The sequence below is a fragment of the Thalassophryne amazonica genome, chromosome 23 (assembly GCF_902500255.1).
Source record: "Thalassophryne amazonica chromosome 23, fThaAma1.1, whole genome shotgun sequence".
In the NCBI taxonomy this organism is placed as follows: Eukaryota; Metazoa; Chordata; class Actinopteri; order Batrachoidiformes; family Batrachoididae; genus Thalassophryne; species Thalassophryne amazonica.
In genome coordinates, this window is record NC_047125.1 from 480,873 (window position 1) to 500,784 (window position 19,912).

General features: G+C 46.0%; 1 protein-coding gene across 1 annotated transcript in view; it reads right to left on the reverse strand.

Annotated features, from left to right (window-relative positions):
* The window catches only part of map4k2 (mitogen-activated protein kinase kinase kinase kinase 2), a 35,176-nt gene extending 15,669 nt beyond the window's left edge, over positions 1-19,507 (reverse strand). Inside the window, 14 exon segments of the mRNA XM_034164409.1 lie at positions 4,055-4,131; positions 4,261-4,374; positions 4,453-4,534; positions 5,078-5,140; positions 5,213-5,344; positions 5,578-5,582; positions 5,584-5,651; positions 5,744-5,786; positions 5,898-5,945; positions 7,219-7,280; positions 8,680-8,744; positions 9,030-9,120; positions 11,726-11,782; positions 19,250-19,507. Of these exon segments, the coding sequence (XP_034020300.1) occupies positions 4,055-4,131; positions 4,261-4,374; positions 4,453-4,534; positions 5,078-5,140; positions 5,213-5,344; positions 5,578-5,582; positions 5,584-5,651; positions 5,744-5,786; positions 5,898-5,945; positions 7,219-7,280; positions 8,680-8,744; positions 9,030-9,120; positions 11,726-11,782; positions 19,250-19,346 (1,004 nt within the window). The 5' untranslated portion in view covers positions 19,347-19,507.
* Positions 19,508-19,912: the final 405 nt, after the last annotated feature.

The following is a 19,912-nucleotide window of genomic DNA, read 5'->3' on the forward strand; positions in this document are numbered from 1 at the left end:
TGCGTGAAGCCCCAGATCAAGGGAGATTATCAATAGTCTTGTATGTCTTCCATTTTCTTACAATTGCTCCCACAGTTGATTTATTCACACCAACCTGCTTGACTATTGTAGATTCACTCTTTCCAGCCTGGTGCACATCTACAATGTTCTTCCTGGTGTCCTTTGACAGCTCTTTGGTCTTGGCCATGGTTGAGTTTGGAGTCTGACTGTTTGAGGCTGTGGAGAGGTGTCTTTTATACAGATAACGAGTTCCAACAGGAGCCATTAATACAGGTAACAGGTGGAGGACAGAAGAGTTTCTTAAGAAAAAGTTACAGGTCTGTGAGAGCCAGAAATCTTGCTTGTTTGTGGGTGATCAAATACTTATTTTCCACCATAATTTACAAATAAATTCTTTAAAAAATCCTACAATGTGATTTCCTGGATTTTTTTTTCCTCATTTTGTCTCTCATAGTTGAAGTGAACCTATGATGAAAATTACAGACCTCTCTCATCTTTCTAAGTAGGAGAACTTGCACAATCAGGGACTGACTCAATACTCTTTTGGCCCCACTGTAAATAATGCAAACATAACTTTGGTCAAGGAATCAAAACAATCAGGATCAAAGGTCAGGACCAGAGATACGTTATCAAGATCAAAGCTTCCAGATTTAAGTGATTTGTTTCAGGTGATCAGAAATAAAAGGTCAGTGATCAGGAACAAAGCTCAGGATTAAGGTTGAGCAACATGTAATAAATTTCAGGATCAGAATCACAGTTCAGCATTTAGTGTTGTGTGGGCCGCTGAAGAGGAGGTACTGCTGGCCCACCACCACAAGATGGCGCCCTGCTTGAAGTGCGGGCTTCAAGCACCAGAGGGCATCAGAGCGACCGGGAGTGACAGCTGTCACTCATCATCCGTACCAGCTGTCACTCATCCACTACTCAACACCATCACCATAAGGCCGGACTGCAACTCCACCTCCCTGCCGAGAAATCAGCTACCATTCAGGTAATTCTCTGCTGTATCGATAACAATAATAGTCTGATCTCATTTGCAGGCCGTTTTCCTGTGACGGTGTACTTATCTGCGCTATTGGCATTTGGTGTGGACAGCGACGGCTTCGCCTCACACCCCAAACCAGATAAGTGGTTAAACAGGAGCTGCAACGAGTGTGTGATTGGAGGTGGAGGTGCTCCCTCCTTAAAGAACACAGACTGTGGGATTACTGAGTGTGCGAACTCACACTCATCTGGACTGTCTCTGTTCTCTGCCAGCAGTACCAGTCTGACTGCTGAAGAGAGCGGCCACCTGGGGCGCAGGGCTTGGCAGCTCCGGTGTTCTTCAGATCCGTTGGTGGTGGAAGCTGTGTGGGATCCGGCTCTTCTCCTCGCCAGACGTCTTCTATCGTCGAGCCTGCCCACACGTCACCTTGTGTATAATTGACAGTCACCATATTGTTTTTGTCTGTACTTCGTTGTGCGATTCACAACATTAAATTGTTACTTTTTGGCTTATCCATTTTCCGTTCATTAACGCCCCCTGTTGTGGGTCCGTGTCACGACACTTTCCCAACATTTAGAGCAGTTCACATCTGAGGTCAGTGATAAGGGATCAAAGCTCAGGATATGGTCCGTGATAAGTAACAAAGGGAAGCGATCGGGATCAAAGCTCAGGATTAATCATATGTGATAATTAACAAAGGTCAGTGATCAGGATCAAAGCTCAGGATTAATGGTCCGTGATAAGTAACAAAGGGAAGTGATCGGGATCAAAGCTCAGGATTATCATATGTGATAAGTAACAAAGGTCAGTGATCAGGACTGAAGCTCAGGATTAATGCTACATGATAAGTAACAAAGGTCAGTGATCAGCATCAAAGCTCAGGATTAATGCTATATGATAAGTAACAAAGGTTACTGATCAGGATCAGAGCTCAGGATTAATGCCATGCTAGGGCTTTGGCAGAGGAACGTCCCCTGAGTACCGAACTAGATGTGATCCTGACTGTGTCTGAGAAGGTGGTGGACTGGCTGAAGACTGGCTCCATTGTCCACCACGACCTCCTGGATCTGCATCTGAAAAGCGTCTCAGTGCCTCTGCTTCTGTGCGCCGTCACAGACGTGGGGCGCTGAGCGTGATGTAGTCTTACGTTCCCGCCGCTGTCAATGGGGCCTGTTGTGGTGTCCCTCGTGGGTCAGTCTGGCTTCACGCTGGTCTGGGTTCTAACCACAACCTCGCCAACGTACAATGAGCTGGACTCCGGACACACAGACACGCTGGTCCTGAGTCTCATGTGTCATCATTTAACAAAGGCCATTTCTGTGCCCCGTCAAACATCACAAGCAGTGAGCCGCGACACGATGACCATGTGGCGAGGTGACGTCAGCCAGAATGGATCCCGTGCACACTCCCAAACCTGACCTCCCTCTGTTATGAGGGTTGAAGCAAAAGACAAAGGTCCAAGGTGTTGTTTCCAATTATTCCTGCCCCCAATCAACAGGCAAAATCAGAAATCAGAAAAGCTGAGACATGAACCCTGACTCCGCCCCCTTGAGTGTATGAGCACAATAACTCAAAAACAACCAGTGATCTCATCGTATATGTCTCTAAATTAAATTGGCTCAGATGGACAAAGTGGTCACAATCTGGACAACTTTGATCCATCACATTAAAAAAACAACAACTTTGTTTTACTTATCTAACATCCCATATGTTTGTCTGCCACCTGGTAGACGGTTTGAGACACAGGATGAATGATTCTGATTAAATTAGGACCAGGTGAACTAAACCCTTTCTTTACTATTATGGTACATATGCTATAACTAGAGCCCACCAAAGCCTAGGTCTGTCCATTAAACCCCTGGTCTGTAAATCAGAGCCTAGATCTGTCCACTCAACATTTGATCTGTCCACTAAACCCTTGGTCTGTCCACAGAAGCCTAGGTCTCTCCACCAAATCTGTGGTCTGTCCACTAAAGCCATGGTCTGTCCAGTAAATCCTTGGTGTGTCCACTAAACCCTTGGTCTGTCCAATAAAGCGTGTGTGTGTGTGTCCTCACACTGTTCCTCAGACAGTGTCCGCTCTGCAGTCTGGTGTTTCTATGAGTGTGCGTGTGTCTCTGTGTCCTCACACTGTTCTTCATAAAGCGTCCGCTTTGCAATCTGGTGTTTCTGTGTGTGTCTGTGTCCTCACACTGTTCCTCAGACAGTGTCCGCTCTGCAGTCTGGTGTTTCTGTGTGTGTCTGTGTCCTCACACTGTCCTCAGACAGTGTCCGCTCTGCAGTCTGGTGTTTCTGTGTGTGTGTGTGTCCTCACACTGTTCCTCAGACAGTGTCCGCTCTGCAGTCTGGTGTTTCTATGAGTGTGCGTGTGTCTCTGTGTCCTCACACTGTTCTTCATAAAGCGTCCGCTTTGCAATCTGGTGTTTCTGTGTGTGTCTGTGTCCTCACACTGTTCCTCAGACAGTGTCCGCTCTGCAGTCTGGTGTTTCTGTGTGTGTCTGTGTCCTCACACTGTTCCTCAGACAGTGTCCGCTCTGCAGTCTGGTGTTTCTATGAGTGTGCGTGTGTCTCTGTGTCCTCACACTGTTCTTCATAAAGCGTCCGCTTTGCAATCTGGTGTTTCTGTGTGTGTCTGTGTGTCTGTGTCCCCACACTGTTCCTCTGCTCTGCAGTCTGGTGTTTCTCTGTGTGTGTGTGTGTGTGTGTGTGTGTGTGTGTGTGTGTGTGTGTGTGTGTGTGGTGTGTGTGTGTGTGTGTGTGTGTGTGTGTCTCCGTGTCCTCACACTGTTCCTCAGACAGTGTCCGCTCTGCAGTCTGGTGTTTCTATGAGTGTGCGTGTGTCTCTGTGTCCTCACACTGTTCTTCATAAAGCGTCCGCTTTGCAATCTGGTGTTTCTGTGTGTGTCTGTGTGTTTGTGTCCCCACACTGTTCCTCTGCTCTGCAGTCTGGTGTTTCTCTGTGTGTGTGTGTGTGTGTGTGTGTGTGTGTGTGTGTGTGTGTGTGTGTGTGTGTGTGTGTGTGTGTGTGTGTGTGTGTGTGTGTGTGTGTGTGTCTCCGTGTCCTCACACTGTTCCTCAGACAGCGTCCGCTCTGCAGTCTGATGTTTGCCTGCTGACTGGATCTTATCAGGAGCCACGTCTCCAATCTGGCAACATAACAGACAAAAGTCCAGCAGTTGGCGAAGTTAAAATTTTTTATCTTCTACCTGCTTGAACAAAAACAAGCAAAACAAGAAACCCTGAACATGCTGAGAACGGTTCATTTGAGCGCTGACCTCAAGCTCGCCATCGTCCATGTTGTGTGTGTGCACGTGGAGCTCAGGGTTGCTGGCCAGGTCCAGCAGCTCAATGACGAGGTTCCGGGTCAGCAGCTGGGTCACGAACGGATGCTGCAGGGAGACGTGAGAGCGCAGTGTTACTGTGATGTCACCATAAGCCACCACACTGATGACCGCAGCCAAACCAACCTGCAGCAGCGTCTCAGCTGACGGCCTTTTTCGAGGGTTTTTGATCAGCGCCATCTTCACAAAACTATGGAAAGCTGCACACCTGCAGCCAAAGTGGAACCAATTCTGGATTCACATCAAATAAACTCACTATGCTAAAGTGTTAGCATGCAGCCTATTATCACCTTGTACAATGTTAGCATGGGGCCTAGCATCAATCAAGACTGTGCATGCTAAAATGTCAACATAACGCTAAGGTATTAGCACAAAGCGTAGCATTGATCAACATAATGCTAAAGTGCTAGCACAAAGCCTAGCATCACTTGACGTAATGCTAAAGGATCAGCACAATCCCTAGCTTAGCTCCACATAATTCTTAGGTGTTAGCAAATAGCTTAAGATTGCGCCACACAATGCTAAAGGGTTAGCACAAAGCTTAGCACTGCTCAACATACAACGTATGATGACCTCCCAAGAATATTCAGGCTAAAAAAAAAAAAATGTTCCAAAGTGTGAACATAAAGAAATTACATATTCAAGTTAAAATTGTTTAAAAAAAAAAAGTCCCCTTTAAATCTGACAAAGTTTTTTTTTTTGTTTTTTTTTTTTTTTTTTTACAGGAAGATATGCAGAGCCTTGAACTCACCACTTGCTTTTCTCTTTGAGTTTGGGAGGCTGGAAGCTGCTCTTGGACATCAACATCAGCGCTCTGAAACATGTTTTTAGCACCATTTATTAAAAACAAACAAACAAACAGATGCTCCCGAAGTCCGCGCCTCACCTCATGGGGTGGAGGTCAAACATGGGCGGCTGCAGCTCGGCCAGCTCGATGGCAGTGATGCCCGTGGCCCAGATGTCACAGAGGTGGTCATACCCGCCCTTCTTCTCCACCGCCGCCACCTCCGGCGCCATCCTGGACACACAAAGACAGCAGGTTCGTTTTTTCTCCACAGCATGTGAACGCACCACCAGAGAATGAGTGGAAACCTGCTGCTGCTGAACAAACACCAGATCTGATCTGGATCTGACCCCTGGTGCAGCAGGACCATTCTGGTTTCTCTTGATTTAAGTGACATGTGACGTGCGTGGCTGTGGGCGTGTCTGGATTATGGGTGAGATCAGGTGGGCGTGCGTGCTTCGTCTCACCAGTAAAGGCGTCCCGATGAAGGACTTCCTCTTGGCCACAGAGGCGCTGATCTCTGCTGCCACCCCAAAATCAGCTGCAGAGAGAAGACAGACACGACATCACACCGAGGAGTATGTGTGTGTGTGTGTGTGTGCACACAAGTGACCCCGAAACAAGGCTACTAACCCAGTTTGACATCTCCGCGGTCCGTCAGGAGGATGTTGGCTCCCTGTACAGACAGGGGACACACACACACACACACACAAACACACACACACACACACACAGTCAGACTGATTACACGGTGACATCAGCACGCGGCGCACAGTGCATGCCGTACCTTTATGTCGCGGTGCATTTTGCCACTTTCATGTAGGTGATGCAAACCCTGGAAAAAAAGACAGCACAGAGTAAAATCAACACTGCATTTTCAGATCAGTATGATGTCTTTAGCCCTGCTGGTTGTAGAGACGTCCTACAAAATGTGTTTCTCTGAATAAGTGTTTGGTGATTTTGACCTTTGTTCTGCTGTAAACATCAACCATCAGGAGACACCCGCCCAACAAAAATTCCATCCACGTCTGGTGAAAATCTGCTCACCTGTGACTCAGACACTCATAACCGATTACACCAGCAGTGTAACAAAAACAGAGTTTGTTTTAGCAAGGGTCAAGGTCATTGGGGTCAAAGGTCAAAATTATAATCTATTTTTTCTTTTCTTTTTCCAGTCTTATGTCCAAACTTGACACATATATGTAGGTAAGAGTCCCAGAATTGCACGGACAATGTCAAATTTAACAAACGGCAGTCATTGGGGTCAAGGTTGTTGGGGAAAAGATCAAAATAGAGGTATTTCATTCCACTTTGGCACAAATGTGGTGTGTGTGTGTGTGTGTATGCTGACCCAAGAATTGACCTTAAAAGCTTTGCTGATTTGTCCCCAAAACTGTCCTTATAAAATTTATTTTCACAAGGTTCAAGGTCAAAGAATTAGACTTTTAGCCTGACTTGGACCAAACCTGCCTCACACTGAGGTGGAGTCCAGAAGTGTCCTGGCAAGGTCACCCAAATGTCAAACACTGGGGTCAAAGGTCAAATCAGCAGTCACTCACTCTGATTTGCACACACGTGTACGTAGGTGGGTTCTGGAATTGCCTAGATGACATCAACTTTGACAAAGGTCAATCACTGAGTAAAGGTCATTTGGATCAAAGTCATGACTGACTGTCTGTCTGTTTGGTCCTTTTACTACCAAACTTGGCAGAAATGAAGGTTTACCCCCCAAACTGCCAGTATAAAATTCACTTTGGCAAAAGTGTCTCACACTGAGGTGGATTCCAAAATTGCCCTGGAAAGGTCAGCCAGAGGTCAGTCATGTATGTGAAGGTCAAGGTCATTGGGGTCACAGTTACACCCTTTGAGCATTTCTAGTGTTTTCCTCAGCTGTCAATAACACTCGACTCCTCCCAACTACAAAAATCACTGGGAATCTCAAACTGAGACATTTTTAAAAGCCAGCATGTTTTTTCCATTTTGCTAGGCTCCTCCCACGTTTGATTAGCCAGATCAGGTGTTTTTCAGCCAATCAGCAGCAGGGGCAGGTGAGGGAGAGTGATGCTGCGTTCACTGTACCTCAGAACTGGGAAAGTTGGAACTCAGACCTCACCTGAAGCGTTTCTCCTGCACACGTATGCGATCTGCTTCTCCTTCAGTGGACCAGTCACTGCAAAGACAAACCCAAGTCAAAGCAACAAAAGATAAAACTCCAACTGTAGCAAACGCATCACAACCCCAATACTTTATAAATCGGCGTGCAGAACACACGTCTTTGGTGAATTCAGAGTATTCTCAGGAATTTATTCTGTAGTTCTTCACAAAGTCCTGCCAGACGGACAAAGTCAAAGTCAGCAGCCCTCAAATTACTACCTCCACCAAAGACAGGACTCTTTTGGCTCCTCCCTTTTTTGCTCAAGGTCACCACAGTGGATCTGATATGATCCACATGTTGACATGGAATTCCAAACCCAGCTCCTCTTCCACGTGAAAACTAGGACACAGGTTGCTAAGAACCTGGGACCTAATGAAACTATTTTAACCCATGACATTTTGGTGTAGATTAAAAGTTCAGGGATGAGGTGCCAAGTTCGGCAATCGGGATCAAAGTTCAGCAATTGGAATTAGAGTTGTGGCAATCAGATCAAAGTTCAGCATCAGAATCAAAGTTTGGTGATCGGGATCAAAGTTAAGCCACCTGAATTAAAGTCTGGCATCAGGATCAAAGTTTAGCAATCAAGATCAAAGTTGCATGATCAGAAGAAAGATTAGGACCACAATCACAGTCAAAAATGAGGTGTGCAATCAAAATCAACGTCATGAAGATCCAGATCAAAAAATGAGTGTTCAGGATCTCATGACTGTCTCTCCATAGGTGCACTTTGATCCAGATCTGAAGGGCAAAAATGTGTTTTCAGGCAAGACTGTTCCACAACAGTGGACCAAGTTTTTGAACTGGTTTGAGGGTTTAACATAAATAAAAAGAGACTATGTGGCCTTGGTGGATGCAGAAACTCTGGTGTGTCCTCAGTATAAATTTGAGAAGTCCTGGATGGCAGCTGCCCAGGCAGACAACTAGTCCATCCCCACCTCCAGGAAGTAAGCATGTGTCCTTGGTCTTCTCCAGCCAATGCGATTTTCAGCACTCAGGCACCTGAGTGCTGACGCTCTCTCACAAGGCAAGTCTTCCAACGGTACCCAAGGGTCATCCAAAGAGACCTGGCACCAAAGACATCCAGTCGTCACCTATAACTGTCCAGGTCTCTCAACCACACAGCAAGACAGGAAGCACCAGGAGTCTAAAGACTTGGGCTTTCTTCTTCTGCAGATATCAGCATCACCAAACACCTCTGTCCAACACCGTCAGCACTGCCCGCAAAGTAACAGCCAGGTTTACACAACCCCACCCAACCCAACATTGAACAGTGTTGGAACCAGAACATATCCCTGAGGAACGCCAGGATTCACTGAGGAAAAACTCAGATTGTGGCCCTGCTCCGCACAGCGCTCACAGTCTTGGTGTACAGGCTCAGTAAAATCCACATTAGTGGCAATGATTAAAGGGGTACCGTGGTAAATGTCCTGCAGGGAACCTCCACCGCAGAACTCCATGCAGATCCACAACTTGGTGTTCCTGCAGAGAAATAACAGCAAGTTACACATGAACTAAACGACAAACTTAAAAGGTCCACAGCAAATTATTAAGATGACTATGACTATTAACGATTACATTATGATAAGTCAGGGGACGAGTGAGGGAAGCCACCAAGACATCAAACACCTCTGAAAAAGTTGACCTTTAGGGTTAAATGGGACGGCTTACCCACCTCGGATCCTGAATGACAGGCAAAGGTCAGACTGTGTTTACGCCCGTTGTCTAAATTGAACAGGTATTAGACGCACAGAAGACAAACAGCACCTGTGGTAACTGCCGAAGTATGCCACAATGTTTTTGTGCTTGCACTCCTTCATCATGGTGATCTCCTGCTGGATGGATGTGATGTCATCACCTGAGCAGATACACGAGGTTTCTCATCACACAACTGCGACCCGGACTCACATGTGTTTACGGACAACGTCTTATATTTGGATGTACCACACACACACCCCAAAAGAAAAGGGTGCAATATAATTACTTGTCAAACAAACTAGCATACATGTGTTAAGCTACTGAGTTAGCAGAGCTGCTAACCAACAATAAGTTAACACGTAACAAGAATTTACTTTATTTGTTTTTCAAGTTAATACTTGGGTATGATTCTATAAGATCTGATTTGATTACATGACATGACAAGCTAGTATGACAGCTCGCGCATTAAGCTAGCACTGACAGCCTTTGTTGTGAGTGGGCTATTGTCGTGAGCTAGCTAGTGCAGGAACTTGACAGATTTACATTTTTAACCAGATCATTCTCATAACCTGATCGTCAGTGAGCGCCTGCTGGCTGGGCTCAGCCCAAAGAGGTAATGTGGACTTTCCATCTCCACCCTGTGGGCTCACCACCTGCAGGGGGAGCCACTGGGGTTGGGCGCACTGTCCCATGGGTGGCAGTGAAAGTCGATGGCCTCAACAGACCAGGCAGCAGAAGCTAGCTATCTGGGTGTGGAACACCACCTTACTGTGGGGGAAGGAGTCGGATCTTGTGCGGGAGGTGGAGCGATACCGGTTAGTTCTGGTGGGCCTCGCCTCCACGCACAGTCTCGGCTCCAGAACCACTCTCCTTGATAGGGGTTGGACCTTATTCTTTCTCTGGAGTTGCCCAGGGTGTGAGGTGCCGGGTGTGAATTGGGAGACTCACGAGTCCCTGGCTGAGCGCCGCTATTTGGAGTTTACCCCAGTAGAGGAGACGTCACCTCCCTGCGCTTTCAGGTTGTGCGTATGCACAAATAGCAGTTTGGAGTATTCGGCCTTGTTGGAGTCCCTGAATGAGTCCTGTATGGGGCTCCAGTGGCGACTCCATTGCTCTGCTGGGGGACTTAAACACATACATTGGGCAATGACAGAGACACCTGGAGAGGCGTAATTGGGATGAAACAGCCTTCCCGATCAAAACCCAGGGGGTCGTTCGTTACTGGACTTCTGTGCTCGTCATCAACTGTCCATAAGGAACACCATGTTCAAACATAAGGATGCTCATAAGTGTACATGGTACCAGAGCACCCTAGGCTGAAGATCGATGATTGATTTTGTGATCGTATCATCATCATTGGGGTGAATGGGAGGCATTATTGTAAAGCACTTTGAGTGTCTGGTGCAGATGGAAAAACGTTATATAAATGCAATCCATTTACCATCTGATCTGAGGCCACATGTTCTGGACAGTCGGGTGAAGAGAGGGGCAGAGCTGTCAACTGATCACCATCTGGTGGCGAGTTGGATCAGAAGGTGGGGGAGGACTTTGGACAGACCTGGTAAGCCCAAGCAGTGCGGGTGAACTGGGAATGTCTGGAGGAGCCCACTTTCTGACAGATCTTCAACTCACACCTCTGGTGGAGCTTTTCTAGCATCCTGTGGAGGAGTGGGCATTGAACCAGAATGGGTAATGTTCAAAGGTTCCATTGCTGAAGGTGCAGCGAGGAGCTGAGGCCTGAAGGTCTTAGGTGCCTCAAGGGGTGGCACCGGTGGTCAGGGAAGCTGTCTGACTGAAGAAGGTGTCCTTCTGGGATATGTTATCTTGGGGGACTCCGGAGGCAGTTGCAAGGTACCAACAGGCCTGAAGGACAGCAACCTCTGCTGTGGGGGAGGCAAAGCAGCAGGTGTGGGAGGAATTCAGACCAACCATGGAGAAGGACTTTCAGTCGGCACTAAGGTGCTTCTGCCAGATCGTGCGGCACCTCAGTAGAGGAAAACAGGGGAACCATCCAAGCTGTCTACAGTAAAGATGGGACTCTGTTGACCTCAACTGAGGATATAATCCGGCACTGGAAGGGACCCTTTGAGGAACTCCTGCATCAGACCGGAGTGCCCTCTATAGTAGGGGCAGACCTGGCAGCTGATGTAGGATTATCATCAATTTCCCTGGTAGGAGTCACTGAATTAGTCAAACAACTCCACAGTAGCAAGGCTCCGGGGGTTGATGAGATCCATCTAGAAATGCTGAAAGCTCTGGGTGTGGAGGGACTGTCTTGGATGAGATGTCTCTTCAACATTGCGTTGAGGTCTGGGACAGTGCCTAAGGAGTGGCAAACTGGGGTGGTGGTCCCAATATTTAAAAAAGGGGACCAGAGAGTGTGTGCTAACTACAGGGGGATCACACTACTGGTAAAGTCTACTCCAGGGTGCTGGAAAAGGAGGGTTTGGTCGATACTTGAACCTCTGACTAAAGAGGAAAAATGCGGGTTCTGTCCTGGTCCGTGGAACAATCGACCAGCTCTTCACTCCCACAAGGATCCTGGAGGGGACCTGGCAGTATGCCCATCCAGTCTACATACGTTTTGTGGGACTTGGAGAAGGCGTATGATCGGGTTACCCCGGGAGATACTGTGAATTTTCCACTCAGGATGACGAGCAGAATATTATTTTACTTCAGTGTGTCCATGTGATGTCACTGTTTGAAGTCCTGACCCAACATGACTTGAATACAGTCAGTTTGAAAGTGTGTTTGTGTAACTTTACCAGGGTCAAGCTTGACAATCTTTATAGCTGCAAGTTCAGACGTCTTGATGTTACGCCCTGAAAGAGATTCAAGAGTTAGGGGTTAGAATTTAAACACGTGTGCTTTTGGTTAAGATCACCAATGGATGCAAACTAAATCCACCGTGGTTAAATGTCACAGTTAAGCTCTGTGTTAGACGTAAATACTTGGCTTGGTATCAAGAACATGTGAATTATCACTGTCCTGACTACAGCCGGAAGAGGGAGACAGACAACTTGCTTCAATTGAAGTCTCTATTATTACCGTGGGAGCGAAAGAGTGATGTTACGAAAGTTACACTTCACCAAGCTTATATACAGGTTTTCAGATATCCTAAGCAGGTTCCCCTGATTCCCCAGTCATAACTCTCCTGCCGTTTCAAATACAGCTGCTACACTTATCTAACCACGGTCAAACTTTGAGACCTCTGACTTTCTGAGATGATAAGTTTAAATTCTCACACAAGCTTTACCAACAAACAGTCTTGTTAAAATGCAAGCATGAAACACAATATATACGAAGAACTTCTAATCCAACAAAAAATAAAGACACGCACTTTGACATTTCTCATCACCCATAATGATTTTTTTATACAAGTATTTTCCTCACAAAGAAGAAAGTGCAGCTAGTAAAACGTTAGAGCTGCGAAAAGGGGACTAGAGAGAAATTTACGTAGGAAGGTAAAGAGAAACCAAAGGCATTTCATATGGATGTAAATGGAGAAGCGCAGTTTGTCAGTAGTGATCAGGAAAAATATATGGAAAAACTTGTCAGAGACAAAAATAGTACAAGAATGTATTGTACGATGATGGTTTTAGAAAGGGAAGGTCGGACAAAATTATACTCTTTGGCTTAGCTTTTGACGTGCTGTACTTAGACTTTAGAAAAGCGATTCAGTTCAGCACGCCAGGTTGATTTACAAGTTACAAAAACGTGGTATCGTAAGTAAAATTAACTGTCGGCTGACAGATTTTCTTCATTGCAGAAAACAGACAGTGTGAGACAGTGGAGAAGTGTTAGCAGAGGCGTCCCACAAGGGTCAGTGCTGGGACCTGTGTTAATTTTGTTATTACATCCACAGCGTTTATTTATTTGTCTGTCTGTCTGTTAGTGGGATTATGCCAAAACTACTTCACGGATTCTCACCAAATTTTCACCACAGATAGATATTAGGGCATGGAAGACTAAATTTCAGATGTGAACCGGATCCGGATTGGCGGATGTCAGAAATCTCTAATTGCTCTTGTTTATTAATGACTTCCCAGAGAGTATATAAACAATTTGTAAAATCTTTGCATGAAGTCATATCATCCAATGTTGTCACTCGCTGATCATGTAGCACTGCAGAAGGATATCGACTGAAGGTGAGACGTGATTAAATATCAATGGAACTGAGTCATTTGAGCCCCGTTTATTTTTCACGACTCTAAGGTATCAGGGCCTGAGAGGTCACGAGTCTCCTCTGGAACCTAATAGAAGCAGATTTAATATCAGAAAGCATAGTTTCTCTGACAGATCAATATGTGTATGATGATTGATTCCTCTCTTTTCCATAAATGTGCTGCCTGAGCCAAACCACAGCTGAGTTTAGACCCTGCAGCAACTTTCAGGAATAGTACACGTGGATAAGACGTTAGCAGACATGAGGTGTGCTGATGTAAGATGTTCCTGCAGCCCTGAGGATGATTGATCACCTGCTGCTGCATTTTTTTCCCCAAACATGGTATCTGAGGAGATCAAGTCCTGCTTGGAACTCAAGCCTGCAAAAGGAATGCTAATGCTAAGTATTAAAGCAGCTAACACGTTTGTTGCATGCCAGAAGAAAACGAGGGATTCAGGGGCTCGCTGATGGTAACAAACCTTAGTTTTACACAGGACGCTGTGATCTTTGTGGAATCATCGGATAAGCTCGGCAAGGAATGACATCTGAGTTTGAGATGGTCCCGGATCAAGACAATGAATCCCTGGACTCAGCCGTCAGAAGTGTGTCTGCATGTGGTCAAAGTGTTGAAGTTACAGAGGCCTTCAGTGATATCTGCTGTCACATTCATGTCTCTGGGTCCTCAGGCTTTGAGACTGAGAGACACTTTAGAAGAGCTCACAGGTTCATGAGGTGCTTGGTGATGCTGATACCTTTGCAGAAGAATGAAGGTCCAAGTCTTTCAGTTCCTGGTGTTGAGTGAAGGTGATGCCTGGAAGTTTTTGAACTCTGTCTCTTTGGAGAATCCTTGGAATGACTTGATGTCAAATGAACAGATACTTAGTGAGACTCAGAAGAGGAGGATTGCTTGCTAGGGATGGAGAGACCACTTACATCAAGGATGAGTCAAGACCAAGACCTAATGAACTTGTCCTTCAAAGAAGATTCTGGGCAGGATGGGGACACTGGGACCTGTCCAGTCCCAGTTCTTAAGTAATCCAAGAACTATTGCTCCCATTGTCTTGACATTTACTCCACAATCCACAGCGGAATGGGACCAGTCTATGCCCACTTCCCAAATGTATTGTGAAAGTATTTTGGGAAATATGTGGATAAGACTGACTGAAAGAAAGTGAACACATTACAAAGAAACCAGCGACACATGTCCAGGGATTTATGTCTCACAGATCTGTCTCAGACTTTTACCCCACAGACTGAAACACCAGAACCGCAAAGAATCCAGAGTCTCAAGTGACTCTCTCACGAACAGTCTTCTGGTCACAACAGAGAACCACTCCCTTGTCTGCCGTCATCTCAGTGCGTCACGCCCACACAAGGTGCTCCATCACCACAGCGTGGACCTACCTCCAGCTCAGCTGGTTTCAGGTCCAGACTGAATTCTGCCAACTCGTTCCCATCTCTTCTCTGAGGCCAGGCTGCAGCAGCAGAGGGTTAAGTGAGGTAGACAGATCCTCACTCCCCAGACACATCTGGAACTCCCCCTGGGGAGGTTAAAGGTGTTCCAGAGACAGATGTGGTCTATAATCCATCCATCATGTTCTGGCTCACATCCCAGGTGGGCATGCCTGAAAACCCTCCTGAGGAAGGCGTCTTGATCACATGCTTGAAACACTTCAGCTGCCTTCCTTTCTACGTTGTACCAAGGTCCTTCTGATGTCAGAGCTCCTCACCTCTGAACATCTGAGTCCATGATCTCATTCTATTAGTTACGACCCAAAGTTCACAGTCATAAGTGAGGTTTTGGAACAGAATTCAGTTTCTCTTTTCGGTTCAGCTCCCGCTTCACCTCAAGAGTCGGAGGTAAAGCAGCATTCCTGCTGACATCTCTTTGATCCTGTTGTCAATGCTTTTAACTTAAAGCAAGTTTAAATTGGTTTTGATTTGTGACTCATCAGTGCTGATTAGTTCATGTTGGTTCAAACAGTTGCACAGTCAGATCAGAGTAACTACATTCAAAGAGCACAAACCTCCGACAAGGAGGTTCCTTTTATTTTTTTATTGTGAGGCCATTCCTTTGAGCTAATTTTCCTTATCTTTCATCGTGATCACAAAGCTTTACTCCTCACTGCTGACTTCTCATCTAAAACACCAATCTTTGATGTTATTTCTGATTCATCATCCTGAACACTGATCTGTGATCCTCAATGCTGACCTTTCATCCTGATCACTGATCTTTGATCCTCACTGTAGATGTTCCATGTTGATCACTGATCTTTAATCCAGATTTGAGTTCAACTCCTCATTGCAAACCTCTGAGCCTGATGACAGAGCTTTGATCTTCACTGATTATCTTTAGTTTTGATTGCTAAGCTTGGATCTTCACTGCTGACCTATCATCCTGATCTTCAACCCTGATCACTGAGTTTTGATTGTGATTGCTGACCTTAATTCTTACCTCTAATATTTGATCCTCAGGGCTGACCTTTCATCCTTCCTTAGCTTTGATCCTTATGACTGATCTTTCATCCTTCCTGTTCTTTGATCCTCACTGCTGACCTTTCATCCTTCCCAGTCTTTGATTCTCACTGCTGAAATTTCATCCTTCCTGATCGTTGATCCTCATGACTGACTTTTCATCCTTCCTGATCTTTGACCCTCACTACTGACCTTTCATCCTTCTCGATCATTGATCCTCACTGCTGACCTTTCATCCTTCCCGATCATTGCTCCTCACTGTTGATATTTCATCTTTCCTGATCTTTTATGCTCACTGCTGACCTTTCATCCTGCCCAATCTTGATCCTCACTGCTGACATTTCATCTGTACCGATCTTTGATCTTCACTACTGACCTTTCATCCTGCTCGATCATTGATCCTCACTGCTGACCTTTCATCCCGATCATGAATCTGGATGATTCTGACCACTAAACCCTGCAGTGAGGATTTATTTACTTATATACTTTACCTTACTGTTTGTGTGTTTTGCTTTGAGCCTATGATCAGGATCAGAGGAACTGGAATCAAGAAGTAAATCCTGACCTTTGATCCTGATCACCGAACTATTCTGCAGTCCTAATAACATCAAAGAAATCAGGATCTGAGAGAGGAATAACAAAGGAATCTGAATTCATGATTGAAGGCAGGATTCACTCCTTGATCTAAATTATTCCTTCCTTCAAAGCCCACATCTTTGAGTTTTATTGAAATCTACAGACGAATGGAAACAAAAAAACACAACATAACCTGCTGTCAGAGGCCAGAATTATTGCAATGACAGAATTTCAGATCTGATCTGGTTTCACATGGTCCAGGAGGACGTGGAGAAGGAGAAACTGCTTCTCACCATCCACATCAAAGAAAACAACATCCAATGGAGGAGCAGCTCGCCGCGGCACAACCTGCGACACGGCTGCAGGCACTTCCTGTTTTCTTTTCCTGTTCGACCGCAGGACTTCCTGTGACTGAAACGACAGGAACCTCTCAGGCGGTTCACGATGCAGCTGAGCCTGAAACAACAGGTGCTGGGGGTTACGTACAGTTAGAGGGCAGGAAACGGACGTGCCACTGCACCTCGTGACCACGCCCAGGTAACCTCTGGAGGTGCTTCGCTTTCTGTTTGAAGCACATGAACGAGGCCCTGAAGGAAAGTGGCCCCAGTACAGACTCACACCCCTTGACCTCAAAATGAAAATCTTTCATGAACTGAAAGAGGATCCAGGCAGAAACACAAACCTGCCGATGACGACTTGGACCCACATTAAGGGACGTGAATCACGTCCCCTCGATGTCCCCGACCAGAAGACTGAATCACATCACATCCTTCAGGTTTGGTTTGGTCCAGTCTAGAGAGCCTGTGACCTCAAACTGAGCACTGAGTGTCAGCTGAGCATCCTCTGAATAATGCTTGTGTCATGAATGTGCACTGAAAACCCCACGCAGCCATGTGTCACGTGCACTGGCAGCGCCACCAAACACGCTAACTGTGGGTGCTAATAATGTGCGATTGTCTCCGGCAAAGACACACCAGGCTGTATGCGTGCATGAATGCTGCACCAACGCAATGGTGCTGCTGCAACTCTACGCTGCTGCAGGGCAACGCTGCTGCAACATAAAGCTGCTGCAACTCAACACTGCCACATCATAAAACTGTTTCAGGGCAACGCTGCTGCAACATAAAGTTGCTGCAACAAGAGGCTGCTGCAGGGCAACGCTACTGTAACATAAAGCTGCTGCAACTCAACACTGCTGCAACATAAAGGTGCTGCAACTCAAGGCTGCTGCAATATAAAGTTGCTGCAACCCGAGGCTGCTGCAGGGCAAACCTGCTGCAACATAAAGCTGCCCACCTCCACCTGTCAGCATTCATCTTCAGTTCTGCATGGAAGCAGCAGCTTCTGTGCTTCAGTTGTGCGGGTGAAGCAGCAGTTTCACTTCTGCAGGTGAAACAACAGTTTCAGTTCTGCAAATGAAGCAGCAGTTTCAGTTATGCAGGTGAAGCAGCAGCTTCAGTTCTGTAGATGAAGCGGCTGCTTTGGTTCTGTAGATGAAGCAAAAGCAGCAGCTTCAGTTCTGCATAAAACACAGAAACTTCGGTTCTGTAGATGAAGCAAAAGCTTCAGCCGTGCAGATGAAAGGGAAGCTTCGGTCATGCAGATGAAACAGAAGCTTTAGTCCTGCAGGTTAAGCAGCAGCTTCAGTTGTACAGGTGAAGCAGCAGCTTTCATTCTGCAGATGAAGCAGCAGCTTTGGTTCTGTAGATGAAGCAGAAGCTTTGGTGCTTCAGGTCTGCGGGTGAAGGCAGTAGCTTTGGTGCTTCAGGTCTGCGGGTGAAGGCAGTAGCTTCATTTGTGCAGGTGAAGCTTCATTTGTGCAAGTGAAGTAGCATCTTCAGTTGTACAGGTGAAGCAGCAGCTTTGGTTCTGTCGATGAAGCAGAAGCTTTGATGCTTCAGTTGTGCAGGTGAAGCACCAGCTCCAGTGGTTCAGGCTGTAGTTGATGCTCATTTGCAATGAAAAGAAACCGAAAACAGCACGTCCGTTGTAACCGACGAACATAAAAAACAAACTGCAAAAACATGTCGGTAAAGCAGAGTTACAGTAAAAGGAGCATCAGTCTGTGTGATAAAACGCCTCATTGCTGCTGCTGTGTAAACAAAACAAAACAAACATCCAGAAACTATCATATTTGTTGTGCAGGCTCTAAGGGGCGCCGACAGCACAGAAAGTCAAATCTCAGACACCTCAATGTTCACAACAACACACAAACACCTTGGTATGTTGGAGTTCCTACTGGACACAAGCCTCGAGTGTCCTTGGTCCCACTGTGAAGGGGTTTGCCAGGAGAGATCTTGGTATGAGGATGTTTCAAAAGTAACAAACCCCAGCTAAAACCTCCACAAAGCGCCTAGGCACCAGGGCGTATGAAGAATATGGTGCAACTTCTCCCAGTGCTGTGGGGAGACATCTCCTCTGTAACAGCACTCAGCTGAGTCATCCACCAGATCAACGGTGTCATCCACCAGATAGTTCTGATCCTGGACCCCAGCAACAACACCATCAAAGGGCTAAAAGAATCCAGTGAAACTGCATCATTGTAAATTGGTCCATTGGGGAGAAGAAAAAAGATCTCTCACTGCTTCCCCTACTCAAACTTGAGAAGTGGGGCAGGAGATCAAAGGCAGTATTTGAGGAGAGGAAAGGTCACCATCTTGAAGAGAGCCCTCGGATACAAAGCCAGTAATGTTAAGGGTGCAGCTTTAGACCCCGGGTCTGGGGCCCACTGCACTCTAGTAGAAGGAAATTCAAGGCAAATGAAATGAAAAAAAAGACTGTCTGCCCTCAGGGTACCACTGACACCAATCAGGGTTTTAATTTTTGGGAGATTCATCAAAATGTGCAAAAAAATGTAACATTTTGAAATTTTTTAAAAAAATGAATAAATAATCCAGAACAACAATTAAATGGCCCAATTAAATCATGAAGAACATGGCGTATATTTTTTAATATAAACAAAAATATTTTAAATCAGATTTTAAAAATACTAAAATAAATATTTATGTAGTAGAAGAAAAAAATGCTTTTAAGATGAAACTGACGTACAGCGTTACAGCTTCAGTTTTCAGACTCACCTTGAACACATCCCCGTAGGTGCCGCACCCGATCCGGTGGATCAGCTCGTAGTCCTCTAACGGGTCCAGGAACGACACCCCGATCCGGTCCATGTTCCGCCCGGTGATCAGAGCCCCGGGTAACAGGATCGATCCAGCTGGACGACGACGACGCACGCGAGCTGACTGCCGCGCTGCCACACGCTCACGGACACGCGCCTGGCGCTGTGCGCGTGAGCTGCGCGGAGTGGAAAAAAATCACGTATGAGCAAAAACACTTCTCACTACGAGCACGAAGTGTACGCGGCCAAAACACACACACACACACACACCCCACAGACACGCGGAAATGAAACGATTTGTTTAAAATACAACTTTTTTTCCTGCAAAAAATAACAAGAGTCCTGCAGTTGAGTTTATTGGTGTACAATCAGGAGTTTTCTCCTTAGTGACTCTGATACTTATTTTTTAAGAAGAATTTCTGCTGCAAGCACAGACATATCCAATAGGTGGCAGTGTGGTTGACAGTTGAGACGCCATGTAAGTAACAGGTGGTTTTGGGATTGATGTGGTGCATCAAAGTTCATCCAGTTTTAACCACTTTCACCTCGTTACGTGTCCTTTTAAGTCGGCGAGTTACACAAAGCTCAGATTTACTGTTTTTGAGTTATTACAGAATT